The sequence below is a fragment of the Emys orbicularis genome, chromosome 20, assembly GCF_028017835.1.
Source record: "Emys orbicularis isolate rEmyOrb1 chromosome 20, rEmyOrb1.hap1, whole genome shotgun sequence".
NCBI classification, from domain to species: domain Eukaryota; kingdom Metazoa; phylum Chordata; order Testudines; family Emydidae; genus Emys; species Emys orbicularis.
Genome location: NC_088702.1, coordinates 9,866,259 through 9,885,091, shown reverse-complemented (window position 1 = coordinate 9,885,091; position 18,833 = coordinate 9,866,259). Strand labels below are relative to the sequence as shown.

Sequence of the window (18,833 nt, the reverse complement as noted above, 5' to 3'; positions counted from 1 at the left end):
TATTGACCTCTCCCCCCAGCTTAGTATCATCTGCGAACTTGCTGAGGGTGCAATTCATCCCATCATCCAGATCATTAATAAAGATGTTGAACAAAATCATCAAGTGATCCATCTCCTCTTGTCCACTCCCAGCTTCTGGCAGTCAGAGGCTTAGGGACACCCAGAGCCTGGGGTTGCACCCCGACCATCTTGGCTAATAGCCATTGATGGACCTAGCCTCCAGGAACTTATCACATTCTTTTTTGAAAAGAAGTAGCTGCTACTGATGCAACCTACTCAGTTCTGTACTGAATGATGCAGACTGGAACCTGAAGGTACACACGCACCTCTTTACTTTGACCACACACAGTCACAGTTCTGTGCCACTCCTCAAACTACCCCCTCCATCCTCTCATTTCACAGTCACAGCCCTTCCATGCTGCTCCAGTTTATTCCTCCACCATTCAGTACAGCTTCCCCTAACTCACTCACTGACTGAGAGGGGAGAAAACCTCCTCCTGAGCCCTTGTCCCACGCCTTGCAGCACAGCATCCCCTAGCACCTTACTGGGGCCAGGCCTGACTCAGAAGGGACACAGCATTGCAGTCTGCAGCTAATTTTTTCAGCTCCAAGGGGCAGAGTTAAGGTGATATGGCTATTACATTCACACTGTATTTCCAAATTCTGGCTTTCTGAACTTTGAGTTTTCCTGATCTTGCCAGTCTGGAAGGGCATGAGCTACCCCCAGGCAACCGTAACTCTGCGTTCACAACGTTTTTTGACATTTAATAGAACATAGATCACACACACCCCCAACAGCTGCTGCTGTAGGCAGCTGGAGCTCCCCCACCCCAGGGACTGACATAAAAATTTGAGTGGAGAAGGGGCCAAAAGAGCCCAGCAGCTCAGCCCTGCCCCCCTACCGGGGGGACAGTACCCCCTGCTGAAGCTGCCCCCTTCCCCACAGCAAAGAGCCTCACAGCTGTAGGAGGAACAGGGGCAAGGGGCAGAGAGGTGGGTCTGAGGCACAAAATTAATTGATGTGGGGCACAGAATTGCTATGCAGCTGTTGGGGGTTAGAATTAGGGAAGGTTCAGGGTCAGAGAACAGACTAATACTCACCATTTCATCTTTTTTAAACTCCTGTTTTCGGGGCCAATCTCACTATTTTTTGAAGTCAGATTCATGCCTTTTGAACTTTTGCGGTTGGCAATGCTGTGTCCCTTCTGAGTCAGGCCTGGCCCCAATGCCCCAGTCAGGTGCTAGGGGAGGCTGTGCTGCAAGGCGTGGGGCAAGGTTTTCTTCCCTCTCAGTCAGTGCTGACCCAATGCCCCAGGGGGCAGGAAAGTCCGTAGGGGGAGCTCTCCTCTCACAGTCAGCAGTGACTCCAACGTCCCAGTGCCGCACTACGGGCTGCTGTACTGCAGGGAGCGGAGTGAGGGCTGTGTCTGGCTGTTCCAACCTGTTGTGGTCTCTAAAGATCTCAAAGCACTTTTCCCACAAGCTTTGGCATTGACTCCAAATCTGCCTGGGGTAATTCCATTCTGTCTCCCTAGCGGCCCCTGCAGTTTCAGCTGGATACAGGTGGTTTCTTCTTCCCTCCCTGTCCTAAGATAGGGTGACCAGATGTCCCGATTTTATAGGGACAGTCCCGATATTTGGGGCTTTTTCTTGTATAGACTCCTATTACCCCCCCACCCCATCCCGATTTTTCACACTTGCTAGCTGGTCACCCTATCCTAAGATGATGTGCAGCACTGTTGCGTTCCCACCCCAGAGGTGGCTGCATTTCAGTGATCAGAGAAGTGACTGATCTGGACTCCACTAAGGCCAAAGGTGCAATAGAAATGCAATGTGTTATTATTGCCATCGTGGAGAGCGGGAAAGGGTGGGCATTTCTGGAACCCTGCAGATTTCAAAGGGCCCAGGGATTCTTTGCACTGCAGCTTGCATGCCCAAGCACTTTTCCTTGCTCTTTTTAAAAGCATTGAAAGGGTTAAATGATCATTTAGGCACAGGCCTGTCAAACTGTCAGGTTTTTATTTGTGAAGGGGGCAGGGGGGGATATAAAGCCAAAAGGGGGAGAGGAAATTTAGTGTGGATTTTCAAGGACAACTTTCAGTGAAAGCAGTGGTGTGGTTTTCACGGGAACCCTTTCCCTGCTGGATTGGAGACCCAAACACAACAGTCTTTGGCTGAGAACCAGGAAGTGAAACTGACCAGCCTGTCATTGGGTACAAAGAGGCCAAAAGTAATCAAAGAGCCCAAGTCAGCCGGGGAAATTGGGGTGAATTGGGGTGTCCATTAAAGGCGATCGCCAAGTTTTTCTTCCCCGCACACAGAGATGAGGGGACTCTGCTTTTAATTCACCAGCTTCATGTTGCTTGTGTTGCCCTTTAAGGATATTCAAGAAAATAAGTCACTCAGAATTGGTAACTCTGGCCAGATGTCAGAGGGGTTTAGGTGCCTAGAGCTGCAGATGGGCGCCTCATGGGAGTTTCTAAAGCGCCGAGGGGTGGGATTTGCAAGGGGGACGTAGGTGCCTAATGCTTCATTCCAACATTTAGGCGCCACTGGCATTGACAACTCCCCACTCAGCTGCTTCCTGACCCTATAGGGGCCTAAAGTCCGTCGGCGCCTGAATTTCCACCGTTGAAGTCCCTATATTCACCTATATAGGCACCTATATTTGGGTGGCTGGACCCACGCAGAGATGCCTGGATCCTGACACCTCTCCCAAGCACCTAACTCATTTTCGAGCCCCAGCGGGATTCACAAACTAAGCAGCCCTGGGGAGGGCGATCCGCTAGACATGCTCTGAGCACGTTGAAACCCCACAGAAGAGCCACAGGAGGAGATGACACCTGCCCCCCCCCCCTAGTTTCTCAGGAATCCCAGCTCAATTTAAAACCGTTGTTCCCTCCAGTCTAATGGGGACTTCTGTTCCTATAGCTACCGCCTCTCAACGGAGACGGCCATAGCCCTTGGCGAAGGGCTGGAGAGAGGCCACACACTTAGCTCTAGTGGGAAGATCACACAGTTCAGTCTGCAGTGCCAACATTAGCACGAGGCCTTCCATGTATAAAGGCGACGTCTGTGGCTTGCTGTGGGGCCGTTTCTGGATGTGATAACATCTGGGCTGCTCTGGTGAGACCCAACCCTCTGCGGGAGGGAAGGCGAGCCAGGCAAAGGGCTGGTTTCTCTCTGACAGGGTCACACTGCTCAACTCATGCCCCTACCATCACCCGCCTGTTCAAACGGGCTTTCATGTTTCCCCTGGGCCCATTATTGACCTCAGTGAATCCTTCCATGCACTGGCCATGGCTTTGCACCACTGCCATGTGCAAATTGATCTCAGCCACTGCCATGATTTAGCGCCCATGTGCAGTACTTCTGGCTTTGCAGACCCTACAGGAGCCTCGAACCCCCCCCCCCTCCCCCGGGCTCCAGGGCAGCGCGAGTCGGGGGAAGGGAATGCCAGGTGCTCCACTGTGACTGCCTGTGGACAGGTGGCGAGGGGCAGGTTGCGAACCTCTCGCTGTTGGGAGCGCTGGTCTTTAAGGCAAGCTATGCCCTGGCTCTATTTATAGCCCAACAGCTGCTCGTATTTTAATCAGTGCGAAATGCCTGGGCCCTGGCAGCGGGCGCGACGGGTTTCAGCTCTTTCTGCTGACCCAGGGGCTTATTTTTACATCGCCGGCCCAGCTCCTCTTACCAGCGCTAGTGCTCGGGCAGCGGCATCTCCTGCCGGCCAACGGGGGGCGCCGCTGCCAGGGTGGGATCGATGCTGCCAGAGCCACGGGTGGGAGCTGCATTGCAGAGCCCGATGGGCACACGGCCCCCAGTGTTTGCACCTCATGGCAGGGGCATGGGTGGGACTGCTCCCGGGGGAGGGGGTGCTGGGGGGAGAGAACGGGAGCAGAAGGGGTCAAGAGCAACACCCTGGCAGGGGGAGCAACACCCCCTCACTCCTACCCCATCCCACACCCCGTCATCCCTACCCCATCCCCCACATCCCCTCCAGCCCTCGCCCCCTACCCACTTCCCCCATCTACCTGCCATCCCCCACCCCTACCCCACCCCTACCCCCTGCCAGCTTCACCCCCACCCCTACCCCAGGAACCCTCACCCTTGATCCTACCCTCCACTTCCCTGCCAGCCCTCGCCCCCTCCCCCCACCGCCCCTCTCCCCCATTCTTGCCAGCCTTCACCCCATCCACCTGCTCCCATCCCCAATCTAGCTGCCAGCCCCTCCTCACCCCTCCCTCCCACACCTTCCATTCCACTTCTTCCTCCTGCCTTCCAAACCTCTGCCCCCCAGTGCCCCTGCCCAATACCCCTCATGTTTACCCCCCATCCCTCCAGTGTTTGCTGAGCACCCACCAAGAACCCAGCCCAGGCCCATGGCAGGGGCCCAATGGCATGTGATGGGTGGAGCTGGCAGGATGCAAGGAGGCCCTGGCCCACTGCAGATGTGCTCCCCCCATTGCCAGGAGAGTATTAGACACAACCCCCGCCTCCCAGCCAGAGATGCCCATGAGCATCCCATGGTGGGAGGTGCCTCCTGCTGTGATGCCCTGGGGAGGGGAGACGGTGCCCCCCATGGAATGCTACATTGTATAGACTGTTCAGAGGTGAAGTGGCATCTTATTTAACCAGGCCTCAGCCAGACTGGGCAGAGCATTAAGGGATCTTATGATGATTACATCTGGGGTGGATAAGCGAGCTCTGTAGCCAGGCCAGATCAGTACAGAGGAACATGACATGGTGTCAGGAGTAAACTAAGAAGAAAAAAAACAGAAGGAAAACAGCAACAAAGCTTGCAGGATCTCATCAAGACGCCGCTCTTCAATGCCCCAGAGAACTTCAGCTTTGACAAACCTTCCCAATGGACAGACTGGAAGCCGTACTTGGCAAGATTTTGCATTGCTATGACGCTGCATAAGAAACTGGAGACATGCAGGTATCATCTGTAATTTATGCCTGGGGGAAGCAGGCACAGCGTGTCTTTAAATCCTTTGACTGTAATGAAGGCAGTCACAAATGCAAGGGTTCTGGCTATTTTGATGCATACTTTACACCTCAGAGAAATGTGGTTTATGAAAGAGCATGTTTTCACCAGAGAATTCAAGGACCAGGGGAAAATGTTGAATGTTTTATAAGAGCGCTGCAGACGTTGGCTGTCATTTTGAGAATGCAAAACATGAAAATATTAGAGACAGACTGGTTATTGGGTTAACAGATAAAAACCTTTCTCAGCAGCCAAAACTGAAGAGAGATTTAACCCTAGCCACAGCTATTCAAATAGCAAAGAAGTCTGAGCAGGTGAGACAGCAAAACCAAGAGCAACTTGCCAAACTTGAAAAACAAGAAACTAGCTTAGAAGCTGTTAATAGATGCAGTATGAGTGCTAAGTCATTCCTATAAGACCCATGGCAAGGAGAGAGAACTCCCAGGCCAAGAGGGATAAATTCCAGCCTACATGCACAAGGTGTAGAAAAAGTCATATCCCAAGAGATGATGCATGACCCGCCAAAGGTGCATGGTGTAATACATGCATGAAATATGGACATTTTGCCCCTCTTTGCCACACCAAATTAGTCAAGGAGTTGACTCATATTACAGACCATCAAGAGCCATTGTTTCTGGGATCTATCACTTGTGATGACCCAGAGCCGGCCTGGAAAGTGAAACTGAATATTCCTGGCAAGACTATTGACTTTAAAATTGACTCGGGAGCTGACATCACAGTCACCTCAGAAGGACCTTACAATCCCCTTCAACCCCTCCCAGAGCTGAAGTCTAGCCCGGATTAGCCCTGGAGGGATTCTGAATTGCATGGGCCAGTTCACCACAGAAACAACTTACAAAGGCAAAAGCTATGCATTCAGAGTGCACGCGATCAAAGGATCACAGACCAACAACCTTCTGAGCCGCAGTGTGGCAGCCATGATGGGCCTAGTGAGAAAGGTGGAAGAATTCAATGGAATATTTGGTGAACTTGGACTTCTGAAAGGAGATCCAGTACAAATCACCTGAGGAGACAAAGCTGAGCCATATGGTGTACACGCACCTAGCAGAATTCCTATCCCATTACTTCATAAAGTGCAAACTGAGTTAAAGAGAATGGAGCTAACTGGCATAATTGAGAAAATCTCTGAGCCAGCAGCGTGGTGCACCCCAATGGTACCGGTTATAAAAAAATAAAAATAAAAAAATAAAAATATAAAATCTGTGTGGATCTTAAGACTTAATGAAGCAGTTGTAAGAGAAAAATATGTCCTCCCAACACTGGATGACTTCCTCTCCAAAGTGAAGAGTCCATATTGGTCCCTTCTGACCTTAAAGTCTATGAGTCTATGAGTCCCAGTATTCATAGAACCACAGATTAGAAGGGACCGCAAGTGTCATCTAGTCTCACATCCTACCAAGATGCAGGATTTGTTGTGTCTAAACCATCCAAGACAGATGGCTCCCCGGCCTCCTTTTGAAAACCTCCAGTGAATGAGCTTCTCCAAGCTGGATGCCTCGCATGGATTCTGGCGAATTTCTTTAGCCAAAGGAAGTGCTAAACTGATTCCATTGATCACACCCTTTGGGAGATTTTGCTTTCGACGATCACCTTTTGGGATTGCCAGTGCACCTGAAATTTTCCAAAGAGAAATGGCATCACTGTTAACAGACACAAATGGAGTTGTAGTTTTCATGGACACTATTCTGATGTATGGATCTTTGATGGAAGAACACACCGAAACCCACAATGAAGTCCGAAGCCTCATCAGTCAAGCTGGATTCAAGGTAAACAAGAAAAATGTATTTTCTGCCTATCCCAAATTGAGTTTTTGGGACTGACAAGATGGAATCAGTCCTAGCCCTGAGAAAGTAAAAGCAATTTGAGAATTGAATGTACCAGAACTGAGAGGTATAGTAGGGATGGTAAAGTACCTTGGTCGAGACCTACAAGACCTACCTACAGTTTTCCTACAGAAAAAGAATTCAGGGTCCAGATCATATGTGATCGAGACCGACAGTGGAGAGTTCAGCAGCAATCATCCGCATTTGCAGTTTGCTCCTCAGAAAGAACAATCAACAGCGCAAACTCTGCAGATGGCAGATGCAGAACAAGAAGGATTCCAAACCAATCAGAGCCAGTCGTAACTAACGGACAGCCAGATGACCAAGTTGCTACGTGTTCAGTTCTGTAATTAGGAAACCAGCATGATTCAGAGACACTCAACAGCCTGATCCGTACTGAACTTCAAAGAGAGCGTGGCAGGGTAACTATGGTAAATGGTGGGAATGTAGAACTTAAAGAGGGAGAGGTAATGGAATGTTAAACTGTATTATACTATCCAGCCACTAGGTAGTGCTATGTGTACAACACTGTATTGAAACAGGCCTCAGCCATGCCTGGCGGAGGAATCGGAGCACAGCTGGGGTGAGCAGCTCTGAGGCTAGGCCAGCTCTGGTACCAAGGAACACGACACGCTCGTGCTGCCCTCGAGAGGCTCAGGGGCGAGGACAGGACGTGCTCCCCGTTAGCCCAGAGGCAGAGGTGATGGAGCCAGAGGCCAAGTCCCACGTTCTAGTCCCTCCTTCCCAAGCAGACTTGTCGCTGTGACTGGGCGTGGAGCCGAAGGAACTCTGAGGCAGGAAGGGGTTAAATTATTTTTATTGCACATCTTCGACATACGAGGTGCCTGCTTGTGGGGGCTCCTCTGCCCCTCCACCTCCAGCCAGGGCAGTGACCAGACCCCCTGGACCCTCCCTCCCCCACCTGGGCCAGTGATCAGACCCCCTGTCCCCTCCCCTCTGCCCAGGGCAGTGACCAGACCCCCTGCCCCTCCACCCCCACCCAGGGCAGTGTTGCCCCAGCAAACAACCCCCCAGCACCAGTGTAGGGTGGGGGCTGGGGATCTGCTCACAGCCGTGGGGAGCCCCCACACGCCAGGCCTGGGGGTAGGGTGACCACCTTTTCAAAAGGCAAAAGTGGGACACATGCAGGAGCCCCGCCCCTTCTTTGGCTCCACCCCCTGCTCTTCCTCTTCCCACTCAAGGCCCTGCCCCCTGGCCAGGCCAGAAGCCACAGCCAGGCCGTGGTAAGAGCCACCCAGGGAGGCCAGGCTGCTGTAGGGAGCCCCAGAGCCTCCACCTGCCCTGAGTGGGGGGCTGGGGGCTTGACAGCATCTTGTGTCCCTGCCTCCTGGTGTGTGCCGCCCAGGGCAGGTGCAGGGTCTGGGGCTGCTCACAGCGGCCCGGGCTCCTTGGGTGGTTCTTACTATGGCCCAGCTCCAGCTTCCAGCCTGGCCAGGGGGCGAGACCTTGGGGGGGGAGGGGAGAGGAGGAGCAGGGGCGGGGCCTTGTGGCAATGGGGGGCTAAGGCCTACCTCAGTCCTGGACCGGGGCTTGAACTCAGCATTTCGGGACTGTCCTGCCTGATTCGGGACGGGTGGTCACCCTACGTGGGGGTGCCTTTCATCCTCACACCAGGGGCCCTAGGGTGCCCCCCCCACCCCACACACTCACTCCCTCTTTCTCTGGCCAAGGGCTGCTGGCTCCACAGAGCCCGGCTGGGACCCACCAGAGCTTGGCTGCCCTCTCTCCCCCATAGGCCCGTCCAGGGTCTCTGTGTCATCAAGCCAGCCCCCCTCCCCACATGGAAATCAGCAGGGGCCAATTGGGGTCAAGCCTGCTCCGCCTACCTCCCCGCCTAGCTACCAGGGCAGGGATCCGGGGTCTCGTCCCCTCGTCCCGGCAGGGTTAGTGCCTACGCGTTAGATCTACACAGCGCAGCGTGTGCTGCTGATGCCCCCCTTCCCTCCCCCCATTCTGCTCTAAGGTTTGCGGTGGTGCCAGGCGGCCTCGGCGGAGCAGCGACGTGGAGAGAGGAGCCGCCTGGCTGGCCCAGCTCAGTAATACGTCTCCTTCTCCACCCAGCCTGGGGAAGGAAGGGAGAGAAGCTCGTCAGTGCCGGCAAACAGGGGAGCAGGCAGAGACGGAGCCCCCGGCTCCAGGGGGTGCGCCTGGCTGGGGGGTGGCGGTGCCAGGGCAGGGTGAAAGGTACAGCGGGTCAGACATGGGCCTGGGCTGGGGAGGACATGACGTCCATTCACTGCTCGGCACAGCCGCCCTCCAGAGCCGAGCATCTCTGCCAGCGGGCAGCTCACGGGCCCCGATCCAACCCCAGGGCAGCAGGGCCTGTTGCCTTCCCCTCCCAGGCACCAGGTCGAACCCTGGCCCAGGGCAGCAGGGATAGAGGGAGCTGGGGAGCCCTGTGGCAGAGTGGGAGTGGGGTGGGGGTGGGTGGGAGCGTGTGGCACTGCGGGGGGCGGGGGGACGAGAGGGAAGGGGGCCCATGGCAGGCAGGAGCTCACCACCAGGATAGCGCCGCAGGATCAGCTTCCGCACTTCATCGTACACAAAGATCAGCAGGCTGTAGGGGAAGGCGCAGAACCACCAAGTGACCCTGTGGGGGGCAGGGGGAGCGTTAGGGGCTGTGCCATGGGGGGATTCTGCGGGGGGGAGCCCTAGGGACTGCACTGCCAGGGGGGACCCTGTCGGGGGGAGCGCTAGGGACTGTGCTGCTGGGGGGACCCTTCCAGGGGGAGCCCTAGGGACTCCACTGCTGGGGGGAACCCTGCTGGGGGGAGCCCTAGGGACTGCGCAGCCGGGGGGACCCGGAAGTGTGTGGGGGGAGCATTGGGGACCACGCTGCTGGGGAAACCCTGCCGGGGGGAGCGCTAGAGACTGCTCTGCCGGGGGGGACTCTGAAGCGCGGGGGGGAGCATTGGGGACCGTGCTGCTGGGGAGACCCTGTGGGGGTGGAAGCTGGATTGCGCCACTCAGTGCCCGTGCTGGGGAAAGGGAGCCAGGCCGAGGCACGCGAGGGGGACAGCAGTTCCCTGCTGTCTGTGCCCTTTGGGCCCTGCCCCATGGCCGCGTGTCACTCACCTGAGCGGGTACATCCGCAGCGCCACCCCCATGCCGGGGCAGTAGGACAGGAAGGCGGCCAAGGCCGTCTCTTCGAGGAGACCGAAAATCAGAATTTTGTTCCTGGAGGGGAGAAGAACACAACACAGGAAATGGGGGGGGGCAGCAACCTGAGCCCCTCCCCCCCCCCCCCCCGAGCCTTGGCCCCAGCCTGCGGCAGCCCACAGGAAGGTGTGAGGAGTCCCAGGGACAGAGGGCTTTGGGTGGGGGGTTGGGGGGGTGGTTCGGTGTCTGCTGAAGGGGGCTGGGCAAAGCCAGCTGGGATCCGGAATTTGCCCACCCAGGAGGCGCGAGCAGAACTGCTGGTTTATGGCTCATCTGAGCGATGGACCGGCCAGCAGCACAGCGCCCCCTAGTGCCACGCTGGGGCCAGCACTGCCTGCAAGCAGGGAGCCCCCTATTGAGCCCCCCACTCCACTCTCTGCAACTCACCTCTGCTTGGGGCACTGGGCCCAGCACTGGCTCAGACGGGAGAGCCCCCCTTCCTGAGCTTCCCACCCCACACCCTGCAGCACAGCACCCCTCAGCACTGCCCCGGGGCACTGGCATCAGCACTGGCTTGGGGGGGACAGCCCCCCCCGCTGAGCCTCTCATTCCACTTCCTGCAGCGCAGCTCCCCCTGGGGCACTGGGCCCAGCATCCCCTGCTGAGCCCCCCACCCTGTGGTATGGCCAAACCTCCCCTCCCCTGTCACCACAGAAGTCCCGCAGGTCCTGTGTGAGCAGGAGGGTGCAGGACAGGGGGTGGGTGGGCTGGGACTCACTTCATGCCCTGCTGGAAGACGGAGTTCCTCCGGGTCTTGCAGATGATGAGGTCGGCCCACTGCACCACCACGATGCTGGCGAAGAAGGCCGTGTGGCACGTGAACTCCACCACCTTGCGCTGCTCGTAGGTCTGCGGGGACAGGGACGGGACACTGGGCACGAGGGAGGGCAGCTGGCTCCGGGCCCCTCAGTCAGTCCCCTGTCCCCCAGCTGCGAGGGGGGCTGATGGGAGCTCTGCGAATGCTGACGCGGGAGAAGTGGGGCCCCGCCTGCCCCCCGCCCCTGGCTCCGCACTCACCCACTCCTGCCCGTAGCTGTCCTCCAGGTCGTTTTTGGAGCGGTCGTCCCAGTCCAGGCGGATGCCCAGCAGGGTGGACGGCAGGAACCCGTTCTCCGCCAAGATCACAAAGTAGGTGAAAAACCCGCCCAGGGCCTGGATCATACCTGGGGGGGATGGCAGGGTAGGGGGGAAGGGCCACAGAGAGAGAGAGGAGCAGAGTCCCATAAATGTTCCTTCCTTCCTGGTTGTCCAGTACCAGCCCAAACTGCAAAGGAGCCATGGCTCTCCACGGACCCGCCCAGCACCCCGGCCACGCGGCACGGCCTATTGGCGCTGCATGCCGGCTCCCTCCCAAGTGGGGCGTGGCTCAGCTGACGGGCCAGAGCCCCGCGCAGGCTGGGTTGGCTGCAAGGACAAGGCCCTCGCCCCCAGGAGCCTCCTGTGCTGCAGACCCTTACCCCAGCAGAGCTGTGTGTCTCACCTGGATGGTGCCACCTCCAGCAGCACAGCGCCCCCTGCTGCCACGCTGGGGTACTGGTCAGTGCTAACCGCCTCTGCTCCCCGCTGCACAGCGCCCCCTGCTGCCACGTTGGGGTACTGGTCAGTGCTAACCGCCTCTGCTCCCCGCAGCACAGCGCCCCCTGCTGCCACGCTGGGGTACTGGTCAGTGCTAACCGCCTCTGCTCCCCGCTGCACAGTGCCCCCTGCTGCCATGCTGGGGTACTGGTCAGTGCTAACCGCCTCTGCTCCCTGCAGCACAGCGCCCCCTGCTGCCACGCTGGGACACTGGTCAGTGCCAACCGCTGCAGCACAGCGCCCCCTGCTGCCACGCTGGGATACCAGGTTCAGCACTAACTTGGGAGAGGGCACCCTCTATTGAACCACCAGCATGACTTCCTGCAGCCCCTAGGCTGGGGGTCTCAGTCCAGGGCTGCAGCCGCAGGTTGAGCAGACAGTGCCCACAGCCCCACTCACCGATCTGCCCGTAGGCCATGCTGATGAGTCGCTCATTCACCAGCTTGTCCGTTTTGGGGTTCCGCGGCTGCCTCTTCATGATGTCGCTTTCTGCGGCTTCGTAGGCCAGGGAGATAGCGGGGACCTGGTGGGGCAGGAGGAGCCGGGCGTGAATGGGGCTGGGGTCCAGGGACTCCTACTCAACAGAGCTAGGAAACCCCTTCCTCCCGTGGCATGTCGAGGGAGGGACTCAGGGCTCAGATCCAGGCCTAAGCTCCTTGTCGGGTTCCAGGCTCCAGCTCTCTGGGGACGGAGAACCCTCAGTGGGCGCATCCCCTGGGCGGGATTGTCTGGTGCCACAGCGAGGGCATCTCCAGCCCGGTGTGAACTGCCCATAACGATGTGCCCAGGGAGGAAATGAGTCCATGGCCCCAGAGACTGTGTGGCTTGGAAAGGTCGCCCGAGTCAGCCTCCGTCCTCCTGGGCTCACTGCAACCCCCTTGTCCTCTGGCACCCGCCCCACCTCCACTCTCCCTGCTTGGGGTCTGCAGGGTCTCCAACCCCCACTGACCGGCCTGTCCATCCCTCCCTCCCTCCTTCCATCTATCCACTGACCTGCCTGTCCATCCCTCCAACCCCCACTGACCTGCCTGTCCATCCCTCCAACCCCCACTGACCTGCCTGTCCATCCCTCCCTCCCTCCTTCCATCTATCCACTGACCGGCCTGTCCATCCCTCCAACCCCCACTGACCTGCATGTCCATCCCTCCAACCCCCACTGACCTGCCTGTCCATCCCTCTCTCCCTCCTTCCATCTATCCACTGACCGGCCTGTCCATCCCTCCAACCCCCACTGACCTGCATGTCCTTCCCTCCAGCCCCCACTGACCGGCCTGTCCATCCCTCCCTCCCTCCTTCCATCTATCCACTGACCTGCCTATCCATCCCTCCAACCCCCACTGACCTGCCTGTCCTTCCCTCCAGTCCCCACTGATCTGCCTGTCCTTCCCTCCAACCCCGCACTGACCTGCCTGTCCTTCCCTCCAACCCCGCACTGACCTGCCTGTCCATACCTCCCTCCCCCCTTCCATCTATCCACTGACTAGCCTGTCCTTCCCTCCAACCCCCACTGATCTGCCTGTTCTTCCCTCCAACCCCCACTGATCTGCCTGTCCTTCCCTCCAGCCTCCATTGACGTGCCTGTCCTTCCCTCCAACCCCCACTGACCTGCCTGTCCATCCCTCCCACCCCACTGACCTGTCTTTCCATCCATCCCTCTCTCCATCCACCCACTGACTTGCCTGTCCATCCCTTCTTCCCCCTCCCACTGACCCACTTGTCCATCCCTCCCTCTCCTTCCCACTGACCGGCTTGTCCTTCCCTCCCTCACTGACCTGCCTTTCCATCCATCCCTCCATCTATCCCCCCACTGACCTGCCAGTCCATCCTTCCCTCCTTCCATCTATCCACTGACCCGCCTGTCCTTCCCTCCTTCCCTCCCTCCCTCACTGACCCGCCTGTCTGTCTATCCCTCCCCCACTGACCTGCCTGTCCATCCCTCCCTCCCTCCCCAACTGACCTGCCTGTTCCTCCCTCCCTCCATCCACTGACCTGCCTGTCCATCCCTCCCCTCCATCCACTGACCTGCCTTTCCCTCCCTCCCTCCCTCCGCCCATTGACTGACTTGCCCATCCCCCCCCACACACATCCATCTAGTGTATGGGTTATTCAGCTTGGGTTGCCCCCACTGAGACAGGCTGAGACATGGGGGGAGGGGAATGATTTTGCCCAGCAGAGCCAGGCCCTACGTGGCCATGTGGCACCAGCATGCTGCAGCCCAATAGGGGGTTTGGGGGGGAGGGCTGTGCTGGGGGACTTTCATGCCATGACGACACTGAGCACAAACCGTAGTGCAGCCAGTCTGGGATTGGTGCTACCAGCTCAAACCACTCTCTTCCCACCACAGCAGCCCAGGGCTGGGGCCTGGGACGCAGGGAGCGGGGCTGGCCGGAGCCCAGGGAGGGCAAAGCCCACCACACCACACAAACCAAGCCAGGCTTGAATCCTCACTGCTTCCATCCCTGTGCCAGGAGGAGGAGGAGCCGTTGGCCTCACTGCCTGCAGGGCCCAATCCCCTGACCCGGCCCCTTGGGTCCCCAGCGGACTGGCAGCCTACTGCACCCAGTTCGCCCTGGTGCCCTTGAGGGACTCAGTGCCCCGAGCCATGGGCAAGAGAAGGGGCATCCTCAGGGCGCAGCTGCGGCCAAGGCTAAGGGCAGAGGTGCAGCAACTCCTGTTATTGCCACCCTCTGCCCCGGGGCACTGTTCTCCTCCCCCACCCCGCTCTCATTCACCCCTCCCCCACTTCCAATATCATCCCCCCTCCCTCCCCCTCCCATCACACCCCTGCTCCCTTCCCCCGCCAGGCAGCGCCCTCCCCCCCACCATGTCGGTGCCCAGGTCGATGCAGAGGATGGTGACAGTGCCCAGGGGCAGCGGGATATTGATGATGATGAAGAGCAGGAAGGGGGTGATCTCGGGGATGTTGCTGGTCAGCGTGTAGGCGATGGATTTCTTGAGGTTATCGAAGATCAGGCGGCCTGGCAGAAGCAAGCACAGGGAGAAGGAGAGTCGCAGGGCAGAGGGGGGCTGGGCAGAGGACGAAGGCGGCACTGGGGGGGCGGGGATCGGGGGGGGGAGGGAGGCCGTGTTGCTGCCTTTGGCAAGGCCTGGCACAATCAGGGCAGCGGCAACATCAGCTTCCTCCACTCTCAGCCTGCCGGGTGCCAGCCGGGCCCAGAGACAGCGGCACTGGGCCAGGCTCCAAGCCCAGCAGCACCAGTTTACTCCGGCGCGGGCTGGCACACAGCTTGCTGCAGCCAGCTCGGGGAGCTTTGGGCACCCATCAGGGCTCTGTGGTTGGAGGACTGCCCCACGGCAAGGCAGGAGGGGGTTGATCTGGGGCGGGGGCTGGGCTGGGCGAGCCAGTGCCAGGCCCACGTCCTTGGGTGCCCTGGATCCTGGTGCCTGCCTGGTGCTTGGCTGATGTCCGGGTCACAAATTGGCTGGGTTTGAGGGAGCAGGGAGAGGGATGCAGGGAGGGAGGGCGCTGCCCGCCTCCCCGCCCCCACACCAGCCCAGGCACCCACCTTCTTCCACCCCTGTCACGATGGAGGCGAAGTTGTCGTCCAGCAGGATCATGTCGGCCGCCTGCTTGGAGACGTCGGAGCCGGCGATGCCCATGGCGATGCCGATGTCGGCCTTCTTCAGGGCGGGCGAGTCGTTCACACCATCCCCTGTCACGGCCACGATGGCCCCCTAAGGAGGGAGAGGCAGGATCAGCACCCGGAGGGGGCAGTGCCAGCCCTCCAGCTGGGGGCTAGGCAGGGTGGGAGATCCCCAAGGGGAGGGTGCTGTAGGGGTGATTAAACACGGGGCACTGGCTCCACTGCACAATTGTGCTGTGGGGGCGCGGTGGGGCTGGAGGGGACGTACACCCCCAATCCTGACCAGGTCCCTCCTGCCTGGATAGCACTGATGTTTGGGCCAAACATGGCACAGGTCACTGCATTCACCCTGGGACTGTCACCCGGTCCCTGCCACACATCGCAGGGCTTGGGGCTGGGCAGGGGGGGGGGGGCTCCTGCCTCCCCCCCCCAAGAGATGGGGCTGGTGACTGAGTCCTTGAGCCACAGGGGGCTGCATAGATTGGGAGTGAAAGAAAGGCTAGAGGGAACAGGACTCCTGGGTTCTATTTCTTACTCTGGATGGGGAGTGGGGTCTAGAGGTTACAGCAGTGGGGAGCTGAGAGCCAGGGCTCCTGGGTTATAGTCCTGGCTTGGATGGGGAGTGGAGTTTAGTGGTTAGAGCAGGGCGGTTGGGAGGCAGGACTCCTGGGTTCTATCCCCAGCTTTGAGAGTGGGGTGGGGTCTAGTGGCTAGAACAATTACTCCCCTTTTTATGTCCTTGGGGCTCTGCGCAAGGGGAGGGGGTGGCCCCAGTGGGCCTGGCTCTGAGCTCGCCGGCCAGAAGCTGGACCGCACGACGGCCGTCTGGAGGAGAGTGGAGCTTCCCGGATGGCACCGAGCCTTCGCGCCAGTTGGGCGCAGCTCAACCGATGGACACACGAGTGCTGTGGTAGCCATGGCAATTCCCCTGGGGGTCACTAACCCACAGTGCCCGGCTCTATTAGAAGCAGGGCAGGGCGGCAGGTTTCGGAAGGGCAGGGGCCTCTCACAGCCAGCCGTTCAGAGCGACCCAGGCTGAGAGCTGTCCCTGGGGGCGTGCAGCCCGGAGGGCACTGACCTAGGCCTCCCCAGTGGGGCAGTTAGGGGCAGGTGTGTGGGTCAGGCTGGCCAGCAGGGGGCAGGCTGGGTGCTCAGGGATCCCCCACAGGGCGCAGGTTCTCACCTGCCTCTGGCAGCCCTCCACGATGATGAGCTTCTGCTGGGGGGAGGTGCGGGCAAAGACAATCTCCGTGTGGTTCTTGAGGATCTCGTCCAGCTGCTCCGGAGTCATGTCCTTGAGGTCAGAGCCATGCACCACACAGGCCTTGGCTTCCCTGCAGGGCAAGAGCAGCGTCAGGACTGGCCAGTTCCCCACAGCCTGGCCAGGGGGCCCTGGGAGCCGGGGCCGGCCTACCTGGGGTTGACCTGGGTAACGGGGATGTTGAGCCGGGCCGCGATGTCCTCCACCGTCTCGTTGCCCTCGGAGATGATGCCCACGCCCTTGGCGATGGCCTTGGCGGTGATGGGGTGGTCGCCGGTCACCATGATCACCTGGGGGTGGAGCCAGGCAGCAGTCAGGGCATGGACACTGATGGGCAGGGTCCAGTGCCCTGGCAATGGAGCTGGGAGCCAGGACTTCTGGGTTCTGTTCCCGCCTCTGGGAGGAGTAGGCACTAGTGGTTAGAGCAGGGCAGCTGGGAGCCAGGACTTCTGGGTTCTGTTCCCAGCTCTGGGAGGGGTAGGGACTAGTGGTTAGAGCAGGGCAGCTGGGAGCCAGGACTTCTGGGTTCTGTTCCCAGCTCTGGGAGGGGTAGGGACTAGTGGTTAGAGCAGAGCAGCTGGGAGCCAGGACTCCTGGGTTCTGTTCCCGGCTCTGGGAGAGAAGCGAGGTCTAGTTTTTAGACTGGGGATGGTGGCTGGAAGTCAGGACTCCTAAACACAGCGGGGAGTGAGGTCTAGTGGTTTAAGCCAGCACTGGGAGGAGTGGTTAGAGCAGGGTGGCTGGGAGTCAGGACTCCTAGATGCAGCTGGGAGTGTGATCTAGTGGTTAAAGTAGGAGCCAGGACTCCTGGGTTCTGCTCCTGACAACGCAGTGTCTGGGCCAAGGCATCATGCCTGCTGGGTTTCGCACAGGGTCCCTGGCTTTGTATCCAGCGACGCAGCGAGCAGAGCTGGCTGTCCGCACGGCCCCACCTACGCTCTGCCCCCAGCCTGGAGTATGGGCTCGCCTGACTGGGCGGTGAGATCTCTGCCTAATGGCCTTACCTTAATCCCTGCGCTCCGGCACTTGCCCACCGCATCCGGCACAGCCGCCCGGGGCGGGTCGATCATGGACATGAGCCCCACGAAGCACAGGCCGGTGGTGGGGAAGTTGACCTCGTCCGCGTCAAACTTGAACCCCCGGGGAAACTTGTCTTGGGGCAGGTTGAGGTGGCAGAAGCCTGGGAGAGCCGAGAGCACCAGCGTGAGCCGCGGCCAGGCCACCCCCCCACCATGCACAATCATCCCTGCCCTGTTGGTGCTCACAACCCCCCGTGCACACACACACACACACGGTGTTCGCTCGTTCATAGTCTCCCCCCATGTGGCCCCCCGGCCCTTCCCCCCCAGTGCCCGGTGCCCTCACCCAGCACTCGCTCCCCCAGCCCGCCCAGCTCGAGGTAGGCGTTCTGGAAGGCGTCTCTCATCTCCTCGTCCAGGGGCAGCTCCTGGCCCTGCGCCAGGATGGTGGAGCAGCGGTCGAGGATGCGCTCCGGCGCGCCCTTCATCACCAGCAAGTAGCCCTCGGGATTGTCCTCACGCTCGTGGATGGAGAGCTGGAACACAACGGGGAACCGGCTAGGGGGAGCCACGCCGGGAGGACGGGGCTCGCCTCCCTCCAGCGCTGCACCCCGAGTCGCCTCCCACTCCCCCCATGGCCGCCCCAGGATCTTTTCCTCTGCCTCTCTAGGCCCTCCCATCCTTTTGCCCCCAACTCACCTGCTCTCCTCCCCATCCCATCCCAGTGCCTCTCCTCCCCGCCCTCTGCCCTGGGCCGCTCTCCCTGCACACGCAGCCTGAGCAGGCCTGGGGCTCCCTGGCTCCCCCCAGCTCCTCCCGGCCCTGTGTCTGGGGGCTCAGCAGGCTGCGGCTGGGAGCTGGTCGCTGGCCAGAGCGCAGCGTCCTGTCTATGCCCAACTATTATCCATGGGGATTGAATCTGCTGAATGAATATTGGCAACAGCCAATATTGGCAACAGCCGGCTCAGCTGGAGGATGAGGATGCTGTGGGGCTGGGAGCCGAGTGGCCAGCACCCCACTGCACAGTTGGGGGCTGAAGACGCTGTGGGGCTGGGAGCTCAGTGGCCAGCACCCCATTGAGCAGCTGGGGGCTGAGGATGCTGTGGGGCCGGAAGTCGAGTGGCCAGCGTCCCACTGTGCAGCTAAAGACTGAGGATGCTGTGGGGCCGGAAGCTGAGCGGCCAGTGCCCCACTGAGCAGCTGGGGGCTGAGGATGCTGTGGGGCTGCTGGGAGCCGAGCGGCCAGCACCCCACTGCATGGCTGCCCCCAAGGGGCACAACTTTCCCGTAGACCCATTGCATTCCCACACTTATCCCCAATGCCATCTCCAAGCCACAGCCCGATTCCCTCCCCGTCGC

The 18,833-nt window shown here is 59.5% G+C and overlaps 1 protein-coding gene across 3 annotated transcripts in view; it reads right to left on the bottom strand.

Annotated features, from left to right (window-relative positions):
* Window positions 1-8,888: 8,888 nt before the first annotated feature.
* The window catches only part of LOC135892170 (sodium/potassium-transporting ATPase subunit alpha-2), a 30,982-nt gene continuing 21,037 nt past the window's right edge, over window positions 8,889-18,833 (bottom strand). For all 3 annotated transcript variants that reach the window (XM_065419881.1, XM_065419880.1, XM_065419882.1), the window contains 12 exons: window positions 17,821-18,010; window positions 17,460-17,635; window positions 16,609-16,745; window positions 16,378-16,528; window positions 15,117-15,285; window positions 14,413-14,567; window positions 11,989-12,112; window positions 11,032-11,177; window positions 10,733-10,863; window positions 9,931-10,032; window positions 9,354-9,445; window positions 8,889-8,917 (listed from right to left, as the gene is read on the bottom strand). In XM_065419881.1, the coding sequence (XP_065275953.1) occupies window positions 8,889-8,917; window positions 9,354-9,445; window positions 9,931-10,032; window positions 10,733-10,863; window positions 11,032-11,177; window positions 11,989-12,112; window positions 14,413-14,567; window positions 15,117-15,285; window positions 16,378-16,528; window positions 16,609-16,745; window positions 17,460-17,635; window positions 17,821-18,010 (1,602 nt within the window). The remainder of the gene's footprint in view (window positions 8,918-9,353; window positions 9,446-9,930; window positions 10,033-10,732; window positions 10,864-11,031; window positions 11,178-11,988; window positions 12,113-14,412; window positions 14,568-15,116; window positions 15,286-16,377; window positions 16,529-16,608; window positions 16,746-17,459; window positions 17,636-17,820; window positions 18,011-18,833) is intronic.